Source organism: Dromaius novaehollandiae, chromosome 22 (genome assembly GCF_036370855.1).
Source record: "Dromaius novaehollandiae isolate bDroNov1 chromosome 22, bDroNov1.hap1, whole genome shotgun sequence".
Lineage (NCBI taxonomy): Eukaryota > Metazoa > Chordata > Aves > Casuariiformes > Dromaiidae > Dromaius > Dromaius novaehollandiae.
Genome location: NC_088119.1, coordinates 7888099 through 7912392, shown reverse-complemented (window position 1 = coordinate 7912392; position 24294 = coordinate 7888099). Strand labels below are relative to the sequence as shown.

The window sequence follows — 24294 nt, the reverse complement described above, 5'->3', positions numbered from 1 at the left end:
TGGGGGGCCCGGTGAGGTGTCCCCGCGTGAGGCAGGACCCCAGCGTGGCGATGCTGGCACCCCCACGGCATCCGAGCACGCCTGCCTCCAGCCATGCCCCCCGGAGACAACGTCCCTGCAGACTGAGACCGATGCATTCATTGCACTTGTGACCTGCTCTCCCCTCCTGCTCGCTGCGGGGCCACCCGTCACCCATGCACAGCCCGTGTCTGACGCTCTCTGCCAGGCAGCCGGTATTTTTAGACACCATTAACTGGGTCTCATTGCTCTTTCTGCCTCCCCCGTGAATTATTTAGTGGCCAGGAGTGACGAGCCGTGGCTTGGCTGGAGGCACCTCCCGTGGCTGCACGGGGGGGGCCTGGGGCGAGATGGCCCCGCTTCCCCGGCATCCCGTTCCAGGACAGCCGGACGCCTGGGTCCTCGGAGGCGGCTCTGCCTCGTGGATGGATGCGACGTGCAGCGGGCAGAGAGAAGACCGAGAGGAGAGGACCGGGACGTCCCACCCAGCCGGGAGGTTTAAGGAGAAGGCAAGATTTGACCTTTCCCAGCGCGGTGCAGGCAGCGGGGGCTCCGCGTCACCCAGCCCGCCCACAGCCACGGCCCGTCAGCTCCCATCCCGTCACCTCGCAGCTGGCTAATGACCGGCATCGAGCGGCCAGCGCCGCTGCACCAGCGTCAGCCCCGGAGCTTAGCAGCGATCCCGGCGCGGCGGTTGCCGGACCACGGGTCGTTAGACTTAATCTGAAGTCACTGGCTCTCCTAATTCCCTCTACAGGCTTCTCCTGTCGACTGTTAGTTCATTCACTGACTCAAAGTCATAATTTTCTGATGGCAATTTAAAAATAGTTCCTCTCCTGCAATTAGGAGGAGGAAATACAGCTGTGGGCATCTCCCCGAGCCCCGTGTCCCCAGCTCGGCTCCCAGGCCTGCGGTCGATGTGCGTCCTGGGCAGCTGAGCACCAGGACGGGTCTTGGCTGGCTCGTGTCCCCTCCCCACTCGTGCTTGCACACTGGGACGCATCCAGAGGCAGGGGAAGCTTGGCCCTTCTGGGGACAGTGCAGTGTCACGTGTGTCCTCTATGGGACAGTGCACTGCCAGGCGTGCCTGCAGTGACGGTGCAATGCCATGTGCACTGCCTGCAGTGACGGTGCAGTGCCGTGCATGTCCCCTACGGCGGCAGTGCAAAGCCATGCAGCTCTCCTACCGTGACACGTTCCCTGGGATGACAGTGCACTGGCACGTGTGTCCCCTGCGGTGACAGTGTGCTGCCACGCGTGTCCCCTTCGGTGACAGTGCAGTGCCACCTGCTGTCTTGCAGGGGAACACGTGGCCCCTCTGCATGGTCCCCGTGCTCCTGATCGCATCCCAGGCAGCGTGAGGGGACGTGGAGCCCACCGTCAGGGCCACCACGCTGCAAGCGGTTGGTGCCGTGTCCCCCAGCACCCACCTCATGGCAGTCCTGGCCAGATGGGGCAATGCGGAGCAGAAAAGGGATGTGGGAGCTTGAACTACGCCTGTGTGGTGTAATGCAGCCTGGAGGAAGGCTGATGTAGTGCACTCAAAGCAAAATGTGTTCCTTCTGTACACAAATTACCCAGAAATATCGATTCAGTGAAAAAAATGCTCTTACTTCAACCACTTGGTTCGTACAGGAAGAGATAAAAATAAAAGGCAGAGATGCTGGAATTTCCCACTGGGTGGAAATGCTAGGTATCACTGTCCTCTCCTCTCCCTTTTCCTCTCCTCCAAAAAATATGCCACGGAAGTTGCTGTGAACATACCAATGTGCCAGCACAGCCATGCCTGCTGCTGCAACAGCGTCACAGTCCCGTGCGGAGACGTCGCGCTGCCCACGTACCTGAGTGACCTTCTCGGTGACGTTCTGGGTGCGCTCTGTCACTTTGTGGGGTGCGATTATCTCGATCTCCGTGGTGGAGCCCGAGCGGTGCTTCTCCAGGTTGAACTCCACAAAATTGAGCGTGAACTGAGGGATCTGGCTGATGGTCCGGTACTTCATGAGATCTGAGTCCGAGGTGGAGTTCGGGGGGTTGGGTTTGACATGGGAAGTCTCTGAAAGAAAACCAGGGTGGAGAGGACCATTCAGGAAGGCAGCAGGAGCAGGAGCAGATCAGCAGGGCCCTGACCTCCACGGCAGGACAGCCAGGAGCTGGGGACTACCAGAAGATGCCACCTAGAATGGTAATGATGTCTGCCCGGCCATAAAGGCTCAGCTTCTTCAGGGCAGCTCCTGACGTGGGATGCCCAACCTGAGACGCCTGAGAGGGGCCTGATTTTCAGACAGATCATCCACCTTCTCACCATCAAACCTCCTTTGGGGTCTCAGACCAGCTGCCAAAATATAAAGTATCCAACATCCTTAGCTACCTCTGAAGATTGTGGTGGGTTAGGGACTAGCCCCAATGAAGCGCACCAGGAAGGGATGTCAAGAATTAGCATGATAGGAGGTGAATGAAGAGACAGGTTTCCTCCATAATTGCATGCTCTAACGTGGCCAACGCAGCTCTTGAGCTGCTGCCCTGGTTCTTGTTCAGTGAGCTGAGTCAGGAGCTGGGCAGTGTTCTCACATGGACGTATCCTCCATCCCCAGGCTCCAAGGGGGAGGATAGAGATTTCTCCTGAAGAAGAAATACAGCCAGGCTGGGGTTTGCCAGGCCCTGTTGAGCTGGGTCACATGCCCCAGGTGCTGGTTCCTGACTGTCCACATTAGCGACCTGCTGGACCTGCCCAGCCAGACCAAGCCCCTGGTTTTCCTCCCTGAGGACACTCAGATTAGGACCAGGGAAGAAGCCCCAGAGGCAGCTGGCTCATGGACTGGCTCTTGGCAAGGTGCAGACATGGAAGGGGCACATACCCAGGCCCAGAGGTTTAGAAACATCCTTGAGCACCGTAACCACTGTGTCCCATCCCATCTATCTCCTATGGGCAGGGCAGGGTTATTTTTTCAGTTTTCTACTGCTTCTATATCTTGCACTCTGATATCGGCCTAAGAGATGTCATTGGCAGGAAGAGTGTCTGAAGACACTTTGAACATGCACAGTTAGCACTGACCTTCCTGCTGTCCATCCTCCTCCGTCTTAGATCCCTTCTCCTTCCTCCATGCTACATCCCCTCCTCCTGAAGGTCCGTAAATTTTGACTGTTTGAGGAGTCATGATCCCCTACCCCATTCTCACTAGCCAAACACCACAGACTGATCTCTCCATCCTTCTAGCACCTTGATCGCTGATGCTTCCCTTGCCCGACCTCCATCTTATTTGTCAACATCATGAAAACAAGAGAAGTGAACAAGAGAAGTGTCCAGAAGTGAATACCATGGTGAAGGTACATTTCCTCCAGACTTACAGAGCCGGATTAGTTAGTGTTTAGTTCACCTCTAATCCATGGGTATTGCTTATACTGCACCTGCCAACTGACCCCTTCTGCTCCCTCCCAGGGAAGGTGGGATGGGAGTTCGGGATGCCTCTCATAAGGTTTACACCAGGCAGATCTACGAGGCAGCCAAACACAAGACCACGCAGTCTCACACGTTTCACTCACAAAAACACAGATGGATCTATCTAAAGAGCAGAACCTGCCTACATAGGGAAACACATCAGAATCAGTGTGTTTTTAGGGAGAAGACCCCACCTTATCTCCACTTCTCAGAGGAAAAAACAGTACAGGGTAAGAGACCTCCCCCCAAGAAGTGCCCAGGAGGACACTCAGTGGAGGCCCCAGCTGCTGTAGCCCAGGACCACCACTCCCACAGTAGGACAGAGAACTCCGTGGGTTTTCCCCTACCTGAGTTTGCCCTCCTTTCCCTGAATTTTCTCTGGAACTCAGACCTCGCAGCCTCAAAGTTGTCCAAGGAGGAGACCCTGCGGAGGCTGTGGAAGCTGCCCCCAGGGCGAGACCGAGCCAGACCCCAAGCAGCATATGACCCTGGTTGGCCCAGCAAGGGAGGTGCTTGTTTCGGGGATGAGTGTTGTACGGTGGGGTCGGCCTCCAGGCTCGGCCTCCTCTCCTTTTCCAGGAGGGATTCGGTCTCTGACTGCATACAGTTCTCCTTGGGCGATGTCTTCAAGTCCCTCAAAATCAGGGAGTCACCACCAGGCTTTAAGACAGCCAGGAGAAAGCGTTTCATTAGAAGGGGTCCTTGAGCGCTGGGAGGGGGGAAGGAGGGGGAAGCTGGGAGAGGTAAGAGGAAGGGCAGAGGACTGGGAAGCGCTGCTGGTTCATGAGTTCAGCTCCAACCTGGACCAGAACTGAGGGTGCTTTGTGGTGTGGCTACCGAGTCCGCAGGAGCTTGGCAGCTTCTACATCTCTCGTAGCACCGAGACGGCCCCACCAGCTGCCTCCTGCTCCCTGGAGGCTGAGCAAATGCAGGGCTATTTGCAAGGCATTGCTGAGCAGATGAGAAGCAGGCCAGAGCAAGGAAAGAGGAAACTCTAGAGATAGGTTTCCCTGGAGAACATGCCTTGAGATGCTCTTTTCCGAGGTGTACCTATGTCCCACCACTGGACCTGCCCTTTCCTCATCCATTGCAAGAGTTCAGACCACCAAGGAGAGTCAGTGCTCTAGGCCCTGTGCTGGTGTCTAATGGAGATGATGTGTTCTGCACCAGAAATCACTGGAGAAGCTGCTGGGCTTGCAGACTCTGTTATATGTGGTCCTTCCTCTCCTACACCTCCCCTTGGCCATTGTGAAACTTTTTTCCTGGAGACCTAAAGAATGTCCAGCCTTTAATGACTACTGCAATGGAGCACACAAAGCAGCCACCTTCTGGGGCAGAAATCTGAGGGTCTAAGCGCATTCCAGTCATATCCACAGGAAGGACCGTGTTTTTGCCTGTGTGCCCAAAGCAACAAAAGACTGTGGCACTTTTCACTGTCCCTAAGGGCCCTACTGCATGTTTCAGGATGTCTTGAATGAGTGCGCAGAGGCAGTCAGCCTGCTTGCTTGCCTCTGCATCTGCTGGGCTGCCATCACTTGGACCAGACTCCACTGGTGGGGGGTAACTCAGAGCATCTAACGGCACAGTGTACATCTTTCACGTATGAACACCTAGAAATGTTGCAGTGCACTACGTCCTTTCTACTCGGGAGCACCTAGAGCCTTTAGCAGCACTAGTGTCCTTGAGATTGATATACTAGAGCATCTCACAATACTACAGATGTCTTCAACTTTCCATAAGTAGAACCTCTGATAAGACAGGTACCTTTCACCAGATCATGTGTGTGATTTTGAGAAGCAGCTAGATCCAGTCTGTCTGGATATACCTAATACAGCAACAACCTAGTGCCTGGACATGCCTTAGCAGAGCAGTAGACTCCTACCTGGAGCCTTCTGCCTCCACCTAGAATGTTTCAGAGCACACCACATCTTTTCCTGGAGGTACCTTGAGCACTTTCTACAGTCAAGAAGATAATGAGAACAACAGTCTCTAAAGAAGCTCCATCACCAAAGGCCAGAAATATTTTTCAGCATGGTCAGCAATGATTGCATCACCCTCCATTACAAACGCAAAATCTTTGCTGCAGTGACGGGGGAGCTGGCACTTTAGAAGGTCCCTGGGAAGACTGAGAAGCCAGCGCTGCCAACGCTGCCTGGGATGGGACATGCACTGCCAGGAAAACGTGAGGAAATGCGACATTTCAAGGCATGCCTGCAAGTCATTGCCACTTCTGCTCCTTGCTCAGACCGGACCTGCTTTGGTCTCACTGCAGTCGCCAGCACATTCCCTCCTCAGGGCAGCGCATCCCGTACTCCTCGCAGGCTCCCTGCATGCCCATGTGGCTCTAGCATCCAAGCAACTTGCACTACTAAGCTAGACCTTCTCCCGGCTTCAGCAGCAGTGTCCGCAGGCTGGTGCATGTCTTCTGCGCCCCCCGCAAACCTCTCCAGGGCCACGGCACACCAGCAGCTTCTAGCTCTATCCCATGCGACCAAGGCAACAACGCTCACTGCCAGCCCTCGCCAAGGCTCGTGCTCAGCACCGACCCGCCGCGGGAGCCCCTACCGCCGAACGCGGCAGCAGCCACAGCAGCCAAAGGGGAACGGGGTGGGGAGAGCTGAGGAAGAGCACCAGGTCCTAGCCTGAGGCACGGACTTATATCAGACAAAGGCTACGGTTACCTTTCCATAGTCAATGGCTACTCCATCAAACTCACTGGTGGGCAGAGATTTCCGCTGGATTTTGAGTCGCCGCAGGGACGGGAGACTAAACTTCAACCTCCTACCTTGACCTTGTTAAAAAGAAAAACACAAACAAAACACAAGAGACACAGATGTAACCTAGCTGCACACGACGGCTGGAACGAGATGGCCGGGGACGGTCGGGGGCAGTGGCAGGGGAACAGGCTGCAGGTGTCCCCCAGTTAGACTACTGGTGGACACTGGTGCTCCAAATCCTCCTGGGCTGGTGGTTTCTCATGCTTTACAGCTAGGGCCTGGGCTGAGGCTGTGCCACAAGCCAGGGTTTTTGGTAAATCCCTGCCGGGCCAGCACTGAGCCGGCTCCCTAGGGCAGAGACCCTGCAGCCCAACCGCACGGTGCAGGCAGCTTGGAGAGCAGGAGCCCAGCATTTCCCAGGGGCCGCTCACCCTCCTGGAGCGATACCGAAGGCTGGCTGGGGCTCAGGGAGAAGAGCAGCCCCCAGAGCACCTCAAGCGCGGGGCTGCTTCTGCTTCTCCCCTCCCCGCAACTGGCCTGGCCACCGCACCTCCGATAACGCCCTACGGACCTGGCCTGGGACCGGGTGCGCTGGAGTGGAGTCCCTGCACTAGCAGATGCAAGATGGAAAGGCGCAGAAGACGTTTAAACCAATTAAAGAGGTAAAAGCCACTTAAGGGATTTGGACCTGAAGGAAACTGAGCCTCTAAATCTCCTTGGTGGGACTTGGGAAAAATAAAAAATCAGCCTGTAAGTTTATAAAGCATTTTAAAAAATAGTTCTAGCAATTTTGTTCCTGAAGTTATTCTGGATTTTAGGCGAGGGGATGCTGGAACGCAGGCTGTGTGTGGCAGAGTCCTTGCTGCCACCCCGGGCGATGAGGAGGCCACCTCACCGGAGCCCCAGGGACGGACGGCAAGGGAACCGCCTGGGCTAAGGGCGCTAGGAGAGGGGAGGAGGCAGAGCAGGGCTGAAAGCAAGGGGCAAAGCGGGAGCCGGGAGTGTGGGGCAACCGTGCGAAGCAGACACTGAAACGGGGTAAGGACCGTGGGGCTGGAAGGAGGCACAGTGGCCAGGTGGGAAGAGCAGAGAGGAGCTCCAAGGACCACCGAAGGGGGCTAGGGGACTGGTTCAAGCAGAGGTGGCCAAGTCCATGTGGACTTGTGGGGAAGCTGGAGGCGAGGTCACCTAAGGCAAGCAGGACACAGAGAGAGGAGTTTGGGCTGGGGGGAGATGGGAGTGAGGAAGGATGGAGAGGAACCAGCAGAAATCCATGTCTGCTAGGGCACGCTCCCCAACAGCACCAGGGCGAGACACCAGGTCCATGGTAATGACCACTAGCGACAAAACCTCTCATCCGCTTGCAAGGCCAACCCACCGAGGAGGCAGCGGCCTCCTGCTACCACAGGGTTTCCATTAGCTCGAGCAGCAGCACACACTCCCCTGCCATCTCCTCCTGCTTTGGGCCTCCCACTCCTGTCCTGGGCTAGCGCTGGCCTCCATCCGGCTCCCAGCAGAGCTGGCTGTACTTGTTAATTGGACAAGAAACTTCTCCAGGCAAAACCAACCAGGGGCTGGTCTTCTGCTGGGTTAGTGAGTGGAGCTGGCTCAGCGCAGTCCCGCAGGTGCAGGACCATGCAGGGCTGGAAGCCAGGGAGAGAAATCCCTTGCTTAGCTCAGCTACACCCTACATTAAAAATTAAGTGGCCTCAGTCCAACGTTAGGTGATACTTTGGCTGACTTTCCTTATGTCTTGGTCCTCCATTAGCAATAATACCTCTTGATGGCACAGGGGGGAGAGCCCTGGATGCGGGGGAAGCTACAGAATCTCCAGAAATGCATCATCCTCTCCAAGATATTCTCTCCAAGATATCTCCAGCATATTGAGGAGCTGTTCATTTTTGGCAGGACTTGCCTCCCTTCACTTAGCCTTGACACATAACCAAAAAGCTACAGTAGGCGCCCGACTCGCTGCACAGCCAGTGAGAGAGGAGACGACTCCTGGCCCAGCTCCTGTAGATCGCTACCTTGGCCGGGACAACCCGAGCTCGATTCCTCATCCGCCCTCGCAGCAGCCCGGAGCCGGAGCCAAGACCGGGGCCAAGCCTGCAGACGGCAGAAGCAAGCAGCCGATTCTCCCCGCGCACCGAGCAAACCAGGGACTGGCCAAGCAGCCGCCTGTGGCCGTGTAATTAAAGACTCGGCCAGAAACCCTATGCACAAGAGACCGATCTGAGATTGCACAGGCAACTCTGGCATTTCCTCGCTCCCCAGGGCTTGCCTTTGAAACCTGAGCAATGCTCCTCGGGTTTGCAATATAATATTGAGTGCGCAGGAAATCAATAAGTGCCATTTCTATGTGGGTACCGTCTGTAGCCAAACACCCATCTCAGGCTATTTTAGATAGGATACAAACGCGTAATATGTCAAGATATATTGACAGCTGAAGAGGCTGGAAGCCAGCAATGTTGGTGGTATTTAGGATGTACTTAGCAGTCCGTTCAGCCTTGTGTTAAAGTAGATGTTAACTGGTATTACATTAACGCACCAAAGAGAAAAGTCGCTGCTTCATAGCCGTAGGAACACATGCACAAGCAAGAGGTACATACACACGCATATGTCCATAGGTCCTGTGTGCGTACGTCTGGCGTAAGCACATGCAACATGATTAATCACACTCACCATCTCCACTGGTACACACGGCCACGTATGCAAACACATCAGCGGCTCTGGCGTATAGATATGCACCGAGTGTGAATGCATTTAAAGCTCGTATTAAAGTACCGATCCAACGGGTAGCACAGCTGTGCCCCGGGCAGCCGCGCTGGGCAGCGCTTGCTGCCGGCAGAAGGTCGCAGCTTTGCCCGTCTGTCCCAGGACACGTCCCCGGCCCTGCACGCGGCAGCACGGGGGGACAGACCCGGCCTGGTCCCCCTGCGTTAACTTCGATCCGTGTATTTCAGCCTGACTCGAAGCACGGCAGGTGACACGGCTATATACAGTGAAAGGCATCGCCTGGCACACTGCTTGCATTAAGGTATATGCCAGATTATTTACCTACATGAACATATGGATGACTAACACAGAGGAGCGGATAGCAGAAACTGTGACTCTCCTTCCAGGGCCGGGTCTAACATGCTGCAGTGTGTTGAATGCATCTTTTAGCATCTGAATACCTTTAAGAACCTCATCATGGCTCTCCCTTTGCTTCAACCTTCCCTAAAATGGGAATACGAATTTTCCCTGCCTCTGGAAGCCCCTGTGAACCCTTCCAGCTCTGGGCAGAGCTGAGGCTCGTAGGCAGCACGGCCACGGCGATGCACAATAGATTCCCTCCACCGCCGAACAAGGACCTCTGCCAGGCTAAGGGTGCCACCACCCCACTGCCCCCGAGCACCCACCGCTGCCTAACCCTGCCCGGCGGTGCCCCACCGTGCCCCCAGCCCCGGAGCACCCCGAATCGGGAGCGACCTGCAGCAGGCGCAGGGGAGCCGGGCTGTGGGTCACGCAGGCGGCGAGGCTCAAAAGCCCTTTTTTGCCGCGTTGCTTTTGAGCCGGATCAGTTCGCTGCTCGGGATGCTCTGGCCCCGGGGCCGTGCCAGCCCAAAGGAAGAGGATGAAGAGGGTGCCAGGGCCAGACCGCGTGGCTTCAGCACCGAACTATGTGGGATTAACCGGCACGTGGAACTACGGCTTTGCAGAACTGCAAACGTTGGCTCCCGGGCAGCCGGCGACCCGGGAGGGACCGTCGCGCCGTCCCCACACAGAGAGGCTGCGAGGTCCGTTCCCGGCCGGGACCACCGCGGGGCTCAGCCATTCCTCATCCGCAGGATCATGGAGATTGCCCGGAGGATGCCGCCAAGGCCAGCGCCGCCCTCCCTCCGCCCCCGCCGTCCCCGCGCGGCCGCCGGCCACACTCACCCGAGCGCCAGCTCTGCGACAGCCGGCGGTGCAGGCTCCGGCCAGAGCCCTTGGCCACGAGCTGCGCCAGGTCCTCGAAGTTCAGGATGAACATGATGACGACGCCTTCCTCGTTCTTCACCGGGACCACGTCCACCAGGCACCGGAAACACGAGGCTGCCGCAGAGCAGAGACAGGGCTCAGGGGGCCGCCCGGGGCTCTGCCCGCCGCCCCCCTCTTTGCAGCACCCTGCTTGGGTGCAAAGGCGTTTTTTTTAAGCATTTGGGTGCAATTCCTCACTGCGGAAATGGAGGATTAGGATTCTTGGGAAAGTTTGTCTCTCTGCAAAGTGCCAACACAGATTGCATCTTGATTTTTTTTTTTATTTCTTTATTTTTTTCCAGGACAGTTATTCCTATTAATGCATTTTAGCCTCGCAATTAGAGAATGGGTAATTAAGAGCTCGCAAAGTTCCCAGGTAGCAGCGTAACCTCATTAGGTGTGCTGTTTGCAATCAGGCTAATCTCTGTGCCATCGCGACGCAGGTTCGGGGGCTGATTTCGGCTGCCTCCTGCCCCAAACGCCGGCAGTGGGCAACCGCATCCCAGCACCGCATCCCAGCACCTGGCCTGGCCCCAGGTACCGAAACGCTTCTGCATCGTGAGACATCGCTGCGACCCACCCCAGAAGCACCGGCCTTTTCCGTTCCCATTTTCGGTGCCCGGACATGGGACATGTGAGCTGAGGCGCGGGGGGTTTCCCATGTTGGCCTGAGCCCGGCCAGCAAATCCCTTCGTCCCGTGAGCCCGGCCCGAATCGTTGGAGGGCATCTAAGCTCTCTCAGCCGCCCGCATCTCGCGGGGATGGAGGTGCAAGGCGCCGGAGGCGAGCAGACCGCGTGCCCCCAAACCGGAGCTCGCGGGAAGCAAAGCGGCCTCTTTCCATGGGAATTTCTGGCCGGCCGGGATCCCTTATCTCCCTTACCCCTCTCGGCAGTTCGCAAACGGGAGGGATTAGCACGTCAGGCAGCGCGGAGCGGCGCTGATGGCCCTGGCGGGGCTTCGCCGGCGGCTCCCGGGGCCGCGGGGAGGGGGGACGCCGATGCCGGCCTCTCCGCGCACAATTTTAAAGAGCTCAGGGCCTCCCGTAATCAGGAGCAGATGGCCGGCATCGGGCAACTTCAAAATCTGCCGTGACGTCAGCGGGGCCCGCGAGCACACGCACACACACACACACACACACACACACACACACACAAGAACGGGAAAGAAATGGATATGGTTAAATCCGTTTAAAGGGCCAGGCAGCCGGGATTATTTCTTGCTTTCTTTATTTCATCGTTGTTCACCACACGGAGAGGAAATCCACTTAAAAGCATGCGGCGGGGAGGAGGCGAGTGGGGATTTTCGGCAGATAAAGCCATTTTGAAGGGAAGCCTGGGCACACCGGGAGCTGCCCCCGGCACTGCTCTGCTGGGAAAGAGGAGAAACGAGCCCCCTTCTCCACCCCGCCCTGCGCCGGCTCACGAAAGCACCTGACGCCCCGTCCCGGGGATCGAATGCGGCCATCGCTCCTCCTTCACACCTTGTTTTTCTCCTTCCTCCCTTTTCTTGCCCTCCGGGCTTCTCCTCGCCTCTGCTTGGGTGTCCCTAAGCCCAGGGACCCCCAAGCTGGGGACACGGCCGGAGACGAAACGCCCTGCCGGGAGCGAGGAAGAGGGGCCTGGGGCTGCTTCGTCGCCTGGTGCGGCCGGGAAAAGCCGGGCACGTCGTCCGGGGCGTGCAGCCTCTCGGAGGGGGCTTTGGGGACAGGCAGAGCTGGAAGTGGGGTCTCACCATCTACCAAAGCCCAACGGCTTCATCATCCTTCCATGAATTTGCCTGGCTTTGGGCGTGGGACTTGCTCCGTGGACACCAAAGAGATGAGATGAGTGCCAGCCACAGGAGCTGGAAATAGTCCCTGTTTTACAGCCAGAGCCCCCATTAGATGAATTTACCCCCTGTCTAACGCCACGGGCTCCCAAAGAGGGGGGAGATGGTCCCCGAGCCGTCCGTGTTATCGCACTAAGCCGCTGTGTGTGCAGGGAGCAGGGATGGGAGGCTGGATGCTGGTGGGACGTGTGGCGTGGGAAGGGTTAACGCCAGGGCCAAACTGGGCCCAGTTGCAGCCCAGCTGGAGGGATATAAGGAGCAGCTGGGAGGGGGCTGGGTTGTGCTGGGAGTCAGCTGCTGCCTGGCTTGATCCTGCGCTGGGGGGAGGTTGGGGCCCTGGGGGTCCTGGGTCTGCCCTGGGGGACCTGCGTGGGTGTCCTGGGTGGGCTGCAGGGGCAGCGGGGTGGATGTCCCAAAAACTGCCCCGTCCCTGCCAGGAGCAGCCCCGCTGCCCCAGCCCGGCGGTGCCCTGGGTTGTCCCGCCGCGGCCGGGCTCCCGGGCTGGGGTCCCCCCTGCTCTCCCCGCGCCGGGGTGGCTGGAGGCAACGGATGAACCAGTGGCTGCGGAGCTGCAGCTTCGCTCGCGCTTGCCGCTTGGGGAGTGAGAAGCGCCTGCAGGCGTGAATCCATTTGCTCCTCCAGCTCCCTGCCAGACGGGACGTCATCCGCGCGCGGAGACGGAGGCGGCGGGACTCCTCGGAGCGAGGCCCCGAGCTGCGGCTCCTGCGGCCTTGCCCCCTCCATTGCCCGGGCCCGCTCGGCCCCAGGCGGGTGCCGACCCACGCGTGCCAGCACCCCGCAACGGGGGAGCGGAGACAGCACTCTGCTCTTCCCTCAAACCTCACCCGAAGCTAGGGCAGGTCCTCAAGCGTTTGGGGGGGTCTTTGGACAACTGCAAATACTTGGGTGCTGGCAGCTCCCCGGTGAGGCTGGAGCTGCGGCCGGGAGTCCCCAGCCCTCCGGCACCTCTGGCCAGACCTGCCTCAGTTTCCCTGCGGAGTCGGCCCTGGCTCTGGCTGGTGTCTCGCTAGCAGGTTTGTCCCCAGTTGGGTTGGGACTCCCCCATCCTTCCCCTCCATCCCAAACCAGGCGTCCTGCAGCGCTGCTTGGCCCGGGGGGGCCAAACCAGCCCTGGGAGGGACCCCCCAGCCGGGCCTCGTCCCTCCGCTCCCTTCCTCATTCCTTGATTGACCGTCCCCATCCATCCATCTGCCTGTCTGTCTCTTCCCTTCAGCTGTTCAGCTAATCTGTCTCCATCCGTCTAATTTTATCCAGCCGTTGAATGAGCCCTTGGAGGAGTCCTGGGGGCATTCGCAACCTGCCGGCGCTTCGTCTCCGCTTCCTCCTGGCTCTGGGGTGATGATTTGGGGTGAAACGGGGCCCTGGAGAGCTGGGGGGCACGGACGGGAGGCGGCAGGAGGGAAAAGGCACCAAAGGGCTCCTGCCGCGGCTCTGCAGGCCGCGATGCGGTTGCTTGGGTCGGGGCAGCAAGTGCCCTGTAATAGGACCTGGGGACCAGGCGGGGATCTGGGGACCGGGCAGGGTCCTGGCCACTCCAGGGAGCACAGGGACGCGATGGTGACGGTGTTTCTGCTTGTCCCCAAGGGTGGTGGGGATGCGGAGGAGCCCGTGGAGCTGCTGCAGAGATTAATTTGCACCTTGTACTTGTGTGCAGGCAGCAGCAGCCGGGGCTCCCTCCGCCTCCCGCCTCCCCGCTGGCTCAGCCGGGCTGAGATACCGCCCCAGTGGCCTCAGCTCCAGTCTCCCGTGATTTATTTTCCCTCCCTGACTCCAGCTTTGGGCATCCTCCTGGCTGGGTTGTCCCTAGGGTGCCGGCAAGGTTACCCTATAGCTTCCCACGGAGGAACAGCAGCTGGGACTGGCCTGGGATGTTTGTGGGCATCCAACCCATCTTGTCCTCTGACCTTGATAAAAGCGAGCACTTAATAACATTAAAAATGTCATTGTGGGAGGCCCTGCCCTCCCCAGCCCTCTTATCCTCGGCAGCGGCGAGAGTGGTTAATGCATTTGTCGGTATCATCAGTATTAAACTAATCAACGGGACACGGGGGTTTCCGAGAGCAGGACACAAACCAGTATCGTTATGAATATTAAAAAAAAAAAAAAGCAAGCTATTAATCTGCCCTGCGAGCTCTTACTGAATCCCTCCCTCCCCCAGCCAGGAGATTTAATCTGCAGGGTCTCATGGCAGAGTGGCTAAATCTACGGCGGTATTATATAACGGAGCGGAGGCGAGGGGCTGGCAAGGGCACGGAGGGGACGGGGACGGCGCCGGTTCGGTGGCAGCCCCAAGGCTGGGGGCACCATGGTCCTTGCGGGAGCCGAGGCCGTGCACGTAGCCCCCTCCGTGCCGCGAGGCCGGGGTTTCCCTCGGATGCGGCAGGAGCTGGACCCTGGGGCCATCCCAGCATCCGCCCATCCAAGGAGATGCGTGGGAAGGCTGAGTTGTGGGATTGCTCCCGTCTGGAATAACACTAGAAACTCGGGAGAGAAGCCCAGGGAGCCCCCAGGTCCTAAACCAAACCCTCGAGGCTCCCACCCGCGACTCCCGCGCCGGGGCGGTCGCCTTCCCGCGGATGCGTCTCCCGCCTCTGCAAACCACCGCCAGCCCGAGGGGCCGGGGCGCCGCGACGGAGCCTTTTCCCAAGCCGAGCGCGCAGAGATTGAAATCTGCAGCGACACGAAACCGGCAGAAACATTGCTTGCAGCAACCCCCCAAGCCATTCGAATGACCTTATTAAGTAACGGAGATGGGATGGATCTTAGCCCTGCGCGGAGTGACTAACATCAGGAATTTCTGCTATTAGCCAAGAGCTCATCACTTCGAAACAATAGAGGAGGGGGAAAAAGCAGGGAGCATCAGGCGATGGAGGATAAGGAAGAGCCGCTGATGCTGTGCGGCCACGGGAAGGAAACGGGCTTCTCGGAAGCAGCGGGAGATGCGTTTCCACCCGCGAGAGGGATGTAACGCCATGGGGAACGGTGCTCAGCGCCGGCACCGGAGCGCGTGTTCCCGAGGGCTGTCGGCATCCCGGTGTCTGGACCAGGGGCTGCTCGAGGCAGTGACCCGCCGCAGGAATTTGGGTGGGAACTGGGGGGCTCTGCCCATGCAGGGCTTTTGGGAAAGAGCCTCCTCCGTGAGCATTTGTTGTTGCGAGCGGTGATGTTTATAAGCCCTGGTCTGGAGCCAGGCCACGGTGTCCCATTCCCGAGGTCACAGCCCAGCTCTGTCAAGCCCGACCCATGAAAACAAATCAAACCGCCCTGGCTTGGCTTAAAAACCTCATGTTTTTACAAAAGCAAAGGGATAAAAGTTGGGTTTGGGGGGTTGTCATCTGGCCCTGCCTCCCCTGCCACCGCGAAGGCTGCCTCGGTCCTGCGTTGTCCCATCCCTCGGCTGCTCTTCTCTACTCACAAGACTCCAAAACTTGGTGCTTCCAGAAAGCTGGAAATAACCTGAGATAACACGGTGAGCTCGCAGGCTCTGCTGGCCGCCTGGGGACCTCTGGACTACGCTTGTCCCTTGGACAAAGCTGTCCCTATCCAAGCCACCTCCCCGGGGCTGGGGACGGAGGTGCCCCGTGCGGGACGCCCTTGGCTCTGCCGGGTTCCCCAATCACTCTGCAACCTTCCCCCCTCCTTCCCGAGCCCCCGGGGGGGAATCCTGGATTAAGGCACCAGCGTAACGAGTTTGCCGGGCTGATCCGAGGCCCTAATCCGCAGCCCCGGGGGAGGCACACAACCGGTTCCCGCTCCAGCGAGGACGAGCGCAGGGGGCCGGGGCAGCTCGGGGGGCCGGGGCAGGTGGCCGGTGGCACCGGAGCGGCCGGCTGGCGCGAGGCTGCCACGCCAGCTGCCCGCGGCTCCAGCTGTCTCGGGACCAGGCTCTCCCCTCTCATATTCATAAGCATCAAATTCGCGCAGATTAAAAGCAAAGCGCTGTGCGCCGGCGGGCGCTGCCAGCTGCCGCCGCTCGGGCTGTGCCAGCGGCTCCGCGCGGGCCACCTGCGGCCACCGGCCACCCTCGGGAGGCACCGGGGGCTCTCGCCGACGGTGCCACCGGCCGCGGGAGAAGCGCCTTGGGTGCAGCCACCCGGGGCCGGGATGCACGGGTGTGCCCGGGCCGGTGGCCGCGGCTGCTCCCGGCTGCGGCGGGAGCTGGCTCGAGCGCCTGAGCCCATAATTAACCTCCTGGCTCCGGTGCCCGGGCCCTGGCAGGCCCAGCTGTCAAGCATCTTGTAAGGAAATTAACTTTTGACTGATCTCCCGGCTTTGAAAGGGGTGGATTAGAGCCCAAATGAGCTGCAGCTGGGCTCTAGCCTCTTTCCAAGGCTTTTCCAGGGCTGCAGGGAGGGGGAGCTGAGCCTTTCCCGTTTATTCCTCATTGGGGCCTTGTTTATTGGCCCTGTTTTGGCCCGTGTTTTGGGCTCCTCGGAGCGCTGGGTGGCCGCAGGGAGTCACGCACCCGAGGGACACGGAGGGACCGGCCCTGCCGGGAGTGGGATGGAGGCAGAGCATCGCCCCGGGGCTGGGATGGGCAGTGGGACCCGCTCCCCGCTCTGGCTGCGTCTCCCCAGCCGGGTCTCCGTCGGAGGAAAGCGCCCTTGGCTCTTTTTGTAATCAGCGGCGTGCTGGCGACGAGGCAGCCTGGGGCACGTTCACCTGACCCAGCAGAGGATTTTCAAACTGGATAAATGACACCCTGGAGTTGCCCCAGGGGCGATTCAGTCTCTGTGGTCTGTAGGAGGTCTCTGCGGGTCCCCGGGCTGCAGTTCGGCTCATCCCCTCCTCCGCAAGCCCTGCGGTACCCCTGCCCCGGGGGGGCACCGGCAGCGATGGGCAGAGCCGGGCGGCTGCCAGCCGAGGGGTACGGCAGAGGGACCCCGGTGTCCGGGTCTGGACCGTGGCCGGTCCCAGCTGCGTGGCCTTCACCAGCTCTAGCAACGATGCTCTCCACGGGGACGTGTCGTCCCCGAGCGATGGCCCCGGTGGGAACCTGCCGGCGTTCCCGCTCCCTCCTGCCTCCGCCAGCTCCCGGCCGGGGAGAGCCCGGTGCAGCGTGGCTCCGTTCACAGCAGCCGGGGCGGCTCCGGCAGGCAGGTTCGTGGTATAATTTTGCCTCTGGCACACCACAAAAGCGAGGAAACAACCATGCCCGCTGCAGAGCCGGGAATACCGCAGTAATAAACAGCAGGTCGAGCCTGGAGATTGGTGACGCCGTTATGAAAAGGAGGACAGGCAGGTTCGGAGCCTCCGTGGTCTAATTAAGCAGCAGCTCCCTATAATGCGAAGGCCTTTTCTTTGCCGATAAGACCCATTTATAATGGGCTGAGCGGTCACAGGCTGAGTGCTGTGGGGAGACAATTGGAAAGCATATTGCTAGTGGGGCTGGGTTTTAAAAATAGACATGAAGGGCTTTCTTCTAGGCTTTCTGTTTTTCTTTTTTTCTTTTTTAATAAAAAAGAGAAGAAAGCAGCTCAGAGCTGCGCCGAGCTTTTCCTGTGGCCTAGGGGAAGAGCAGGGCTCCGAGGGGAGGAACGAGCATCCCGTGCTCCAGGAACTGGTGCCGCCCAAGGACAGGTGAGGACGCGGGTCCTGGCCCCTTCGGGATCCAGCCTCCCTCCGGCTCTCGCTGCCCTGGGGGCCGGGGCTGTCCCGGAGGGGGGTGACAAGTGGGAGGGGTTCCTGGTGGCCCCGAAGCCACCAGCAATGCAGACGGGGACTGATTTCTCCCTGCCTGTGTCCTTCTGCAGTGCCATCCCAGGTGCCAGGGGCTGGGCGCAGGAGCAGCGTCCCGAGCCGGATCCCCCCAGGGAAACGGTGGCATGAGCCCGGCTCCTGCCTTCGACACGGAGCGAGGGAAGCCTGGACGGGAGCAGACGGATGGACGCGGGCCAAGCTCTGCCTCTCGGCCCCTCTCGCCGCAACCAGCGCCAGTTTGTGCAATCCCATGCAAGGAACCGCTGCGCTGCAGGGCTGAGTCTGCGGGAGCTCAGCGCCTTGCAGGAGGGGCTCTCCAGATCCAGCTGCCACGAGCCCACTTGCGCAGGCACCCACGGGTGCCGCACACGCTGTCCTTGCCATGGCCCTGCGCCATCCCTCTGAAGAGGCTCAGGCTGGCCGGGAGCTGGGGGTACAGCATGTGCCCTCTTCTCGCGCCTGCCCAGGGACGCTGGGCCCTGTCCAGCGGCTCTTAAAGATCAAGTGACCGAGGGACGGCGACGCGTCCCGGCTGTTAGGTCCACTCACCCGTTGAACGCCGGATTGCCCGGTCCAGGCTGCGGCAGAGCACTGTTAACCGTCCCCGTTGCTGGCAGGAGACGTGGTGACACCACGGCTGTGGCCAGGCAGGAGCGGAGCAGCCCCGGCGCGGGACGTGCCGCGACCCGGCGCAGAGCCGTGAGCCCCCGCGCGTCTCCTCCGGGGGGGCTCAGCCTGGGAAAGCCGTGAGCGGGTCCCTCGGCAGCAGAGAGGTGATGGGGAGCAGCGGAGGAGATGAGGGCACGAGGCACGTCAGGCCCACGAGCGGTCGGACCCTGCCGATGAGCTGGGTCCGGCCGGGCTGGGTGCGGGGAGAGGGGGTCTGGGTTAACCCGAGGGGGTGTTGCCCAGCGATAAGGCCCCGGGCAGATAGACCGGCACCTGGATGCCAGCCCAGGAGATAGGGTGCTGGGAGGGAGGCCAGGACACCTGGGTCCCAGCCCGGGAGATAGGGTGCTGGGCTGGGAGCCAGGACTGCTGCCTTTTCTCTCCCTTCATTTCCAATTGTTTTTCTTCCATCTTTTCATCCCTCTGAGCTGCCTATGGCAGGGTGCAGCCCAGCCCTCAAGCCAAGTCCCCAGTCAATAGGATCTAAAGCAATGAGAAGGCTCCACAGGTTGAAAATAAAAAAGACATAATATATATATTTTTTCCCTCTAGCAAGTGCCTGATCTTCTAAATTCCCCCCACCTCTGGCTCTGGTGGGAGCCCTGGATGCTGCTGTTTTGCAGCATCAGGCACTAAATATTTATTTAACTTCCTGCAGTATTAGAACTAATCACTAGTATTTTCCATCAAAGCTTCATTTTCATCTTAACATAATTCCATCTGTGCACGCACAAGCCACATCCTGCTTGATGAAAATGCAGCTCGGCTGCCGGCAGCTGCAGTCGCTGCCTGGCCACTGCCGAAATGCCCAGGCTGAGTGCGGAGCAGAGCCTCGAACTGGCTTTCAGCTCAAACAGGAGGGCCTAATCCACTGCGCGAGGAACCTGGCGCCAGGCGGACCTGGCTTGTTCAGCACCATGGGCTTGCAACCAGCTGATCTGCCCCCTTGAATTCGAGGCAGCAGCTCTCAGCTGCTTGGTGACAACTCCCCAGGCAGATGAGTGCTAGACCTGGGCCATGGCCAATCTTGGAGCGTGACCAGGAGACCCACATCTGAACCCCAGCTCCTCCGCAGACCTCCTGTGTGAGCCTTGCTCATCCCTTATGGACCCCGTGGACCAGCCAGCTATGTGCGCGAGGGGCCATCGCTTGGCCCATTGAGCCAAGGGCTCATGAACGGGCCAATTCCCAAATTGTCAGTGCCTTCCATTGCTCGAGGTCCCAATGCACCCAGCGCCCAGGTCAGTGCAGAGACGGGTCCATCCAAGTAGGAGCCTCCAAGGGTTGACCCTGCTCCCACCACCCTCTGGCCAAACCTCAGCATCATGATGCAGCTGTGGCACCAGGTCCCCATCCAGTGGGGGCTTTGCCTCCAGCAAATGCCCGGGGGGTGACACTGCACAGCGCTGCCGCAAGGACCGCAGCTGCCCGCCAGCTCGCCCTGCTCTGAGCAACCCCATTGCCAACCGGCCGCCGCGAGCGCACCGCGACGGGGCTCTTACTGTCTTTGCGGTAGTAGAGGATCTCCAGCTTGCACTCCTCGGAGCCCAGCAACGCCTGGGTGAGCTGCGCGATGGAGTTCTTGGTGGTGTCGGGCCCGGTGAGGAAGTCGCAGGTGCACGGCCGCTGCATCACCTCCACCCGGGAGTAGCCAAACATCTCGCAGAAGCCGTCGTTGCAGTAGATGATGGCGCAGTTCTCCATCTGCGCGTTGGCGATGAGGAACTTGCGGTCTGCGGGGATGCAGCAGAGCGGAGGCTTAGGAGGAGGCGAGAACTTGTGGGGATGGGTGGCCCTGGTGGCAATGGGGCAGCCCCAGAGGAGGCAGGGGGGCTAGCTCAGTGGTGCGACCCTTGGTAGGACACCGTGGGGGACGTCATGGCTTGCCAGGGGCACAATCTTGGTGGTGATTCGAGTACCAGCCTCTGCTCCCTGTCTCTGGAGAGGAGCCCAAGTAGCATCCTCCCCACCAAGGAGCTCACTCTACCTGGGAGTGATGGGGCAGTAGTGGTTTTAGAGAGGAAAATCCTTACAGTTTCACGTGAATCAGTGACTGATGACAGGAGAAACCCAAACAAGGGTCCCACTACGCAGATGGCTCCGTTCTCGAGGTGCCACCTGACCCCCAAGAAGGGCCACCCATGGGGTGGCAGGAGCTGGTGGCTTGTGGCTGACGGAGCTGAGGAGGTGGGAAGGGGCAAGTGCTGAGAGCCGGGAGGGACCCAGGCACCTGCTCGCAGGTGTGGATTTGCTGCTGTTTGGTATGTGGGAAGTCACCCGCAGACTTTCCCTGAACAGCACTTCTAGGGGAGGGAAGAGCTACAGAGTTCTCTTTTTCTCAGGAGACTTATCAGGGACCTAAGTTATCTTGGAGACCTCCCACCCTTGGTCAAATTTGACTGAGCGCAGGGGAGAGGTAAGAGGAGCAGATAGCGTGGCACTTGGTTTCCATGGGAAGCCAGGCTAAAACCCATCAAACTAATGATCTTCCTCCTAATTCTTTACAGGATAATTGTGCCTTGGGGCTGCAGCTGAATCAGGACCCTGCTGGGCTTGGTGGCACACGTGCACACATGAGCGGAAGAGTGATGAAAGGGGAAACTGAGGCAGGCAGTGGTGCCCCCTCCCCGTTGCACGCGCCGGGGACAACAGCTCCAGAAACCTCTCGCTCCTCGCAGGCTCTGCTCTGGCTGTCTTCTCCCAGCGGGGCAGCTCAGGGGACCCACTGAAGCAGACCCACGGCACAAGGGACAGACCCTTTCTTTTCCTTGCATCCCGGGGCCCCGCAGCTAAGCCTTCTGCCTCCAGACAGACACAGGGGTCTAGTCCTCCTTGCCTGCCCAGATCCCTTTTTCCCTGGCACTTCTACACATCACTGGCTATTTTAGAAGTTGCCCATGCCATGGCTTGGTGGCCAAGGACTTGGTTTGGCCGTGGAGCTCAGGCCATGCTTTGCTCTGTTATTTTTGAGGAAAAAACAGAGATTGGGGAATTGTGGGCTTGCTCCAGACCCTGGGGATGATCATGTCTTGGGCAAGGTTTGCTGGGGCTCTTCAGCGGGAAGCTGCACGCCCGTGGCCAAGCTGCCCTGTGATGGACTCCTCTTCTCCACGTGGAGCAGAGGCCGAGGACACGGGGAAAGACCCCGCCTGCAGCCTGCGGATCTGCAGAGAACGGGCTCGCTGCTCTATTTCCAGGGCAGTGCAAGCGGATGGGATTGGGATTGGAGCGTGCATCTCATCTCCTGTCTTTAACCTATAATCTAGCAAATTGCAGAGCACAGTGCGGCTGGGGAGAGGGGCTTTGGGCACCGAGACAGGGCAGAGGCAGCACCCGCCGCCCGGGTGGCCGCCCCTGCTGCGCTTCTCCCATGGTTTGGCATCTGCTCTGGGCTGCAGCCAGAGGCAGGTCAAAGCTGCAGAGGGTCCATTTGGAAGCTGCCTCCTAGCACAGACCCCAATTAATCTCCTGGATTACCCAGGAATGGCATCTGCAGCGTGTTTGTGCCAGATCCCCTGCTCGCTTGCTCTCCCAGCCTCGCTGGGGAACGTGCCAGAGCCAAGCGCCAGCTTCGCTGAAGTGCTGGAGAAACCTCCCGCAGATCTTGGTGGGCCTCAGGCCAGGGCACCCCAGATCCCAGCGAGGGGGGCGGATCCCCCTCCCGGCACGCGGGGGGACTCTTCCTAGTGCCGCCTCCCGAGTCCTGGTGGCTTTCAGCCCTGGAGGAGGTCCTCCCAGTAAAACCAGTACTACCAGGGCCTCTGCACCACTGAGTGAGGGAGGCAGAAGCCCTCCGGAGAGGCGATGCTAAGATCTGTGACGCCAGGCTGTGCAGGGAATGGTGCCTCAACCGAAACGTAATTCAATGTAGGTGAAAACAAGGGAGAAGTGGCCAAGCTCTAGTGGGCCAAACTGAACACTTTTCAGCCCGCCCTGAGGTGGCTTTTGGGTGGCTCTTCACCGGGGACTCTTCTCCCCCGCACCTTGCTGTTCCCTTTGCTATGCAGGGTGGAAATGGTCTTTCCCGAATGAAGAGGGGCAGTGAAACAGGACAAAACATTACGTCCAAATGTTTCCAAAATTCTCTCCTCTGCTGGTTTTACTTTCTCCAAATCCATTTGCCAGCTGGAAGACAACGTGCGGAGGAGATGCCCTTCTGCCAAAGCCCTGTTTCTGCAGTGCCTTTGCCATCTGCGATGGAAGTTTCGCCCGGCACCGCCAGCCCCAGCGGGCTGGACCAGGGATGGGCTGGGGCAGGACAGGATTTACTGCATTTATGCTGCTCTGGGGCCAGCTATGCTGAGCCTAAGTGACGTGACCAAGGCCACGAGGGGAACGAGCTGGAGGGCCAGAGCTCCTTGTGGGTATTTTTGCCCCGGTTTTGCTTTCTGCACCGACCTCCCTTGCAGATTTGCCCTCACCCCGCGGTACCCAGCGCTCAGGGTCCAGCCTGGGGGGGGCAGCTGTGCTGGGGCCGTTTCACAGCGCACCGTGAGCGCGAAGCACCGGGAGGGAAGCGTTGGGCCGGGGTCTCTCTGGCCCCCGGGGGGAGGGGGTTTGCTGGGATCCAGTTGCACCCATGGGAGCCGCAGGGAGGTGAAAGCATCCGCGAGCAGGGGAGGGAGCAGGCTTTGGCTGCGACAGCGATGTGATCCCGGGGGACGCCGGCCCGGGCTGGCTTCTCCGAGCACCTGTCGGGTCGCGAGGCTGCGCGGGGGAGTCGGGGGACGTTCGGGCAGGGCCGGCGGGCAGCCGCCTGGCCAGTGTCTGTCATGGCTGACGGGCCGCGGGGAGGGAGCTGGCAGGGCCGAGGGGGGCCTGGCTGCTTCCCGGCTGGCACGCTTCGCCGTGTGCCCCCGCTGCTCCCCAGACGCCGCTTCCCAGCAGGGACTGATAGGAACCAGGGACACTTTTTCTCACTTCCCGTTCCCGGGGTCACGTCACTCACTGCCAGACCGGGCAGCACAGATCCGGCGGGGACGGCAGCGCCGGGGACGTTTGCCCACCCGGCCAACTCGGAGCCAAACTGCGGGGAGCCGCGGCGCTCGGCGGGGGCAAGCAGCCCTCTCCCCCTCTCCCCCCGCCTCCCCCGGGCATGGCTGCCGGGGGGACCCCGGCCCCCCGCTCTGCTCCCCACGTCCCCGGCTGCGCAAGGACGATCCAACCCCATCGGGCTGCTGCGAAAGCGCAAGCTGAACCGGAGCCGCCTCCTCCCCGCAGCCCCCAGCCAGCCGCACGCAAACCCCAGAGCTCCCCGATGCGCACGAACTCTTTGCTATATTTGACACTAAAACCAGCCAAAAAATTCATATAAAGGGATTACTCCGTGCAACAGCAAATGGCAACGTTTCACCAGGGACGGCTGCCTCGGAGCAGCGCGGAGTTGAAGGCAAACAGGCAGAGAGCCCGTCTGCGCTGGCGTACGCCCGTCTCCCGCCCGGTGCTCGCCAGCCTGGGACTTCCCCGGTCCCTGCCGCCGCCGGGGACCCTCTGCCAGCCCCGGGGGCGGGGGTCTGCCGGGGGCCGCGGTGTCTCAGCGCGGAGCCGAGCCCCCGGCAGGGCTGGAGGGGGGATCCGCGGGGCCGGGACAGCTTGTCCCTTCCCCTGCCCTGTCTATACATACCCGCGGGGGGGTTTTATCCATCGCCCGGCTGTCGCCCACCCCTCTGCCCCCGGGAGGTCACGGAGGCGCCGTCGCTCCCCCGTCCCCGGCGCCGGGGACACCTGTGCGGCGGTGCCCGCGCTGCCGCCGCCCGCCCCGCCGCTGCTGCCCGCCGCCGTGCCCGGAGTTCGGGGGCGGCCGCGGCCCGGGGGAGCGGTACTCACTTTGCCCTTCAAATTTGCGGATGATGGTGTCCAGGTAGGTGTTCTGCGGGGCCACATGGCCCCGGCGCACCGGCAT

At 60.1% G+C, this 24294-nt stretch overlaps 1 protein-coding gene across 1 annotated transcript in view; it reads right to left on the bottom strand.

Moving 5' to 3' along the window:
• KCNH6 (potassium voltage-gated channel subfamily H member 6) overlaps positions 1-24294 on the bottom strand; it is a 38170-nt gene extending 13876 nt beyond the window's left edge. Inside the window, exons 1-6 of the mRNA XM_064524600.1 lie at positions 24219-24294; positions 19895-20125; positions 10093-10248; positions 6136-6245; positions 3802-4114; positions 1860-2071 (exon numbers count right to left, since the gene is read on the bottom strand). Of these exons, the coding sequence (XP_064380670.1) occupies positions 1860-2071; positions 3802-4114; positions 6136-6245; positions 10093-10248; positions 19895-20125; positions 24219-24294 (1098 nt within the window). The remainder of the gene's footprint in view (positions 1-1859; positions 2072-3801; positions 4115-6135; positions 6246-10092; positions 10249-19894; positions 20126-24218) is intronic.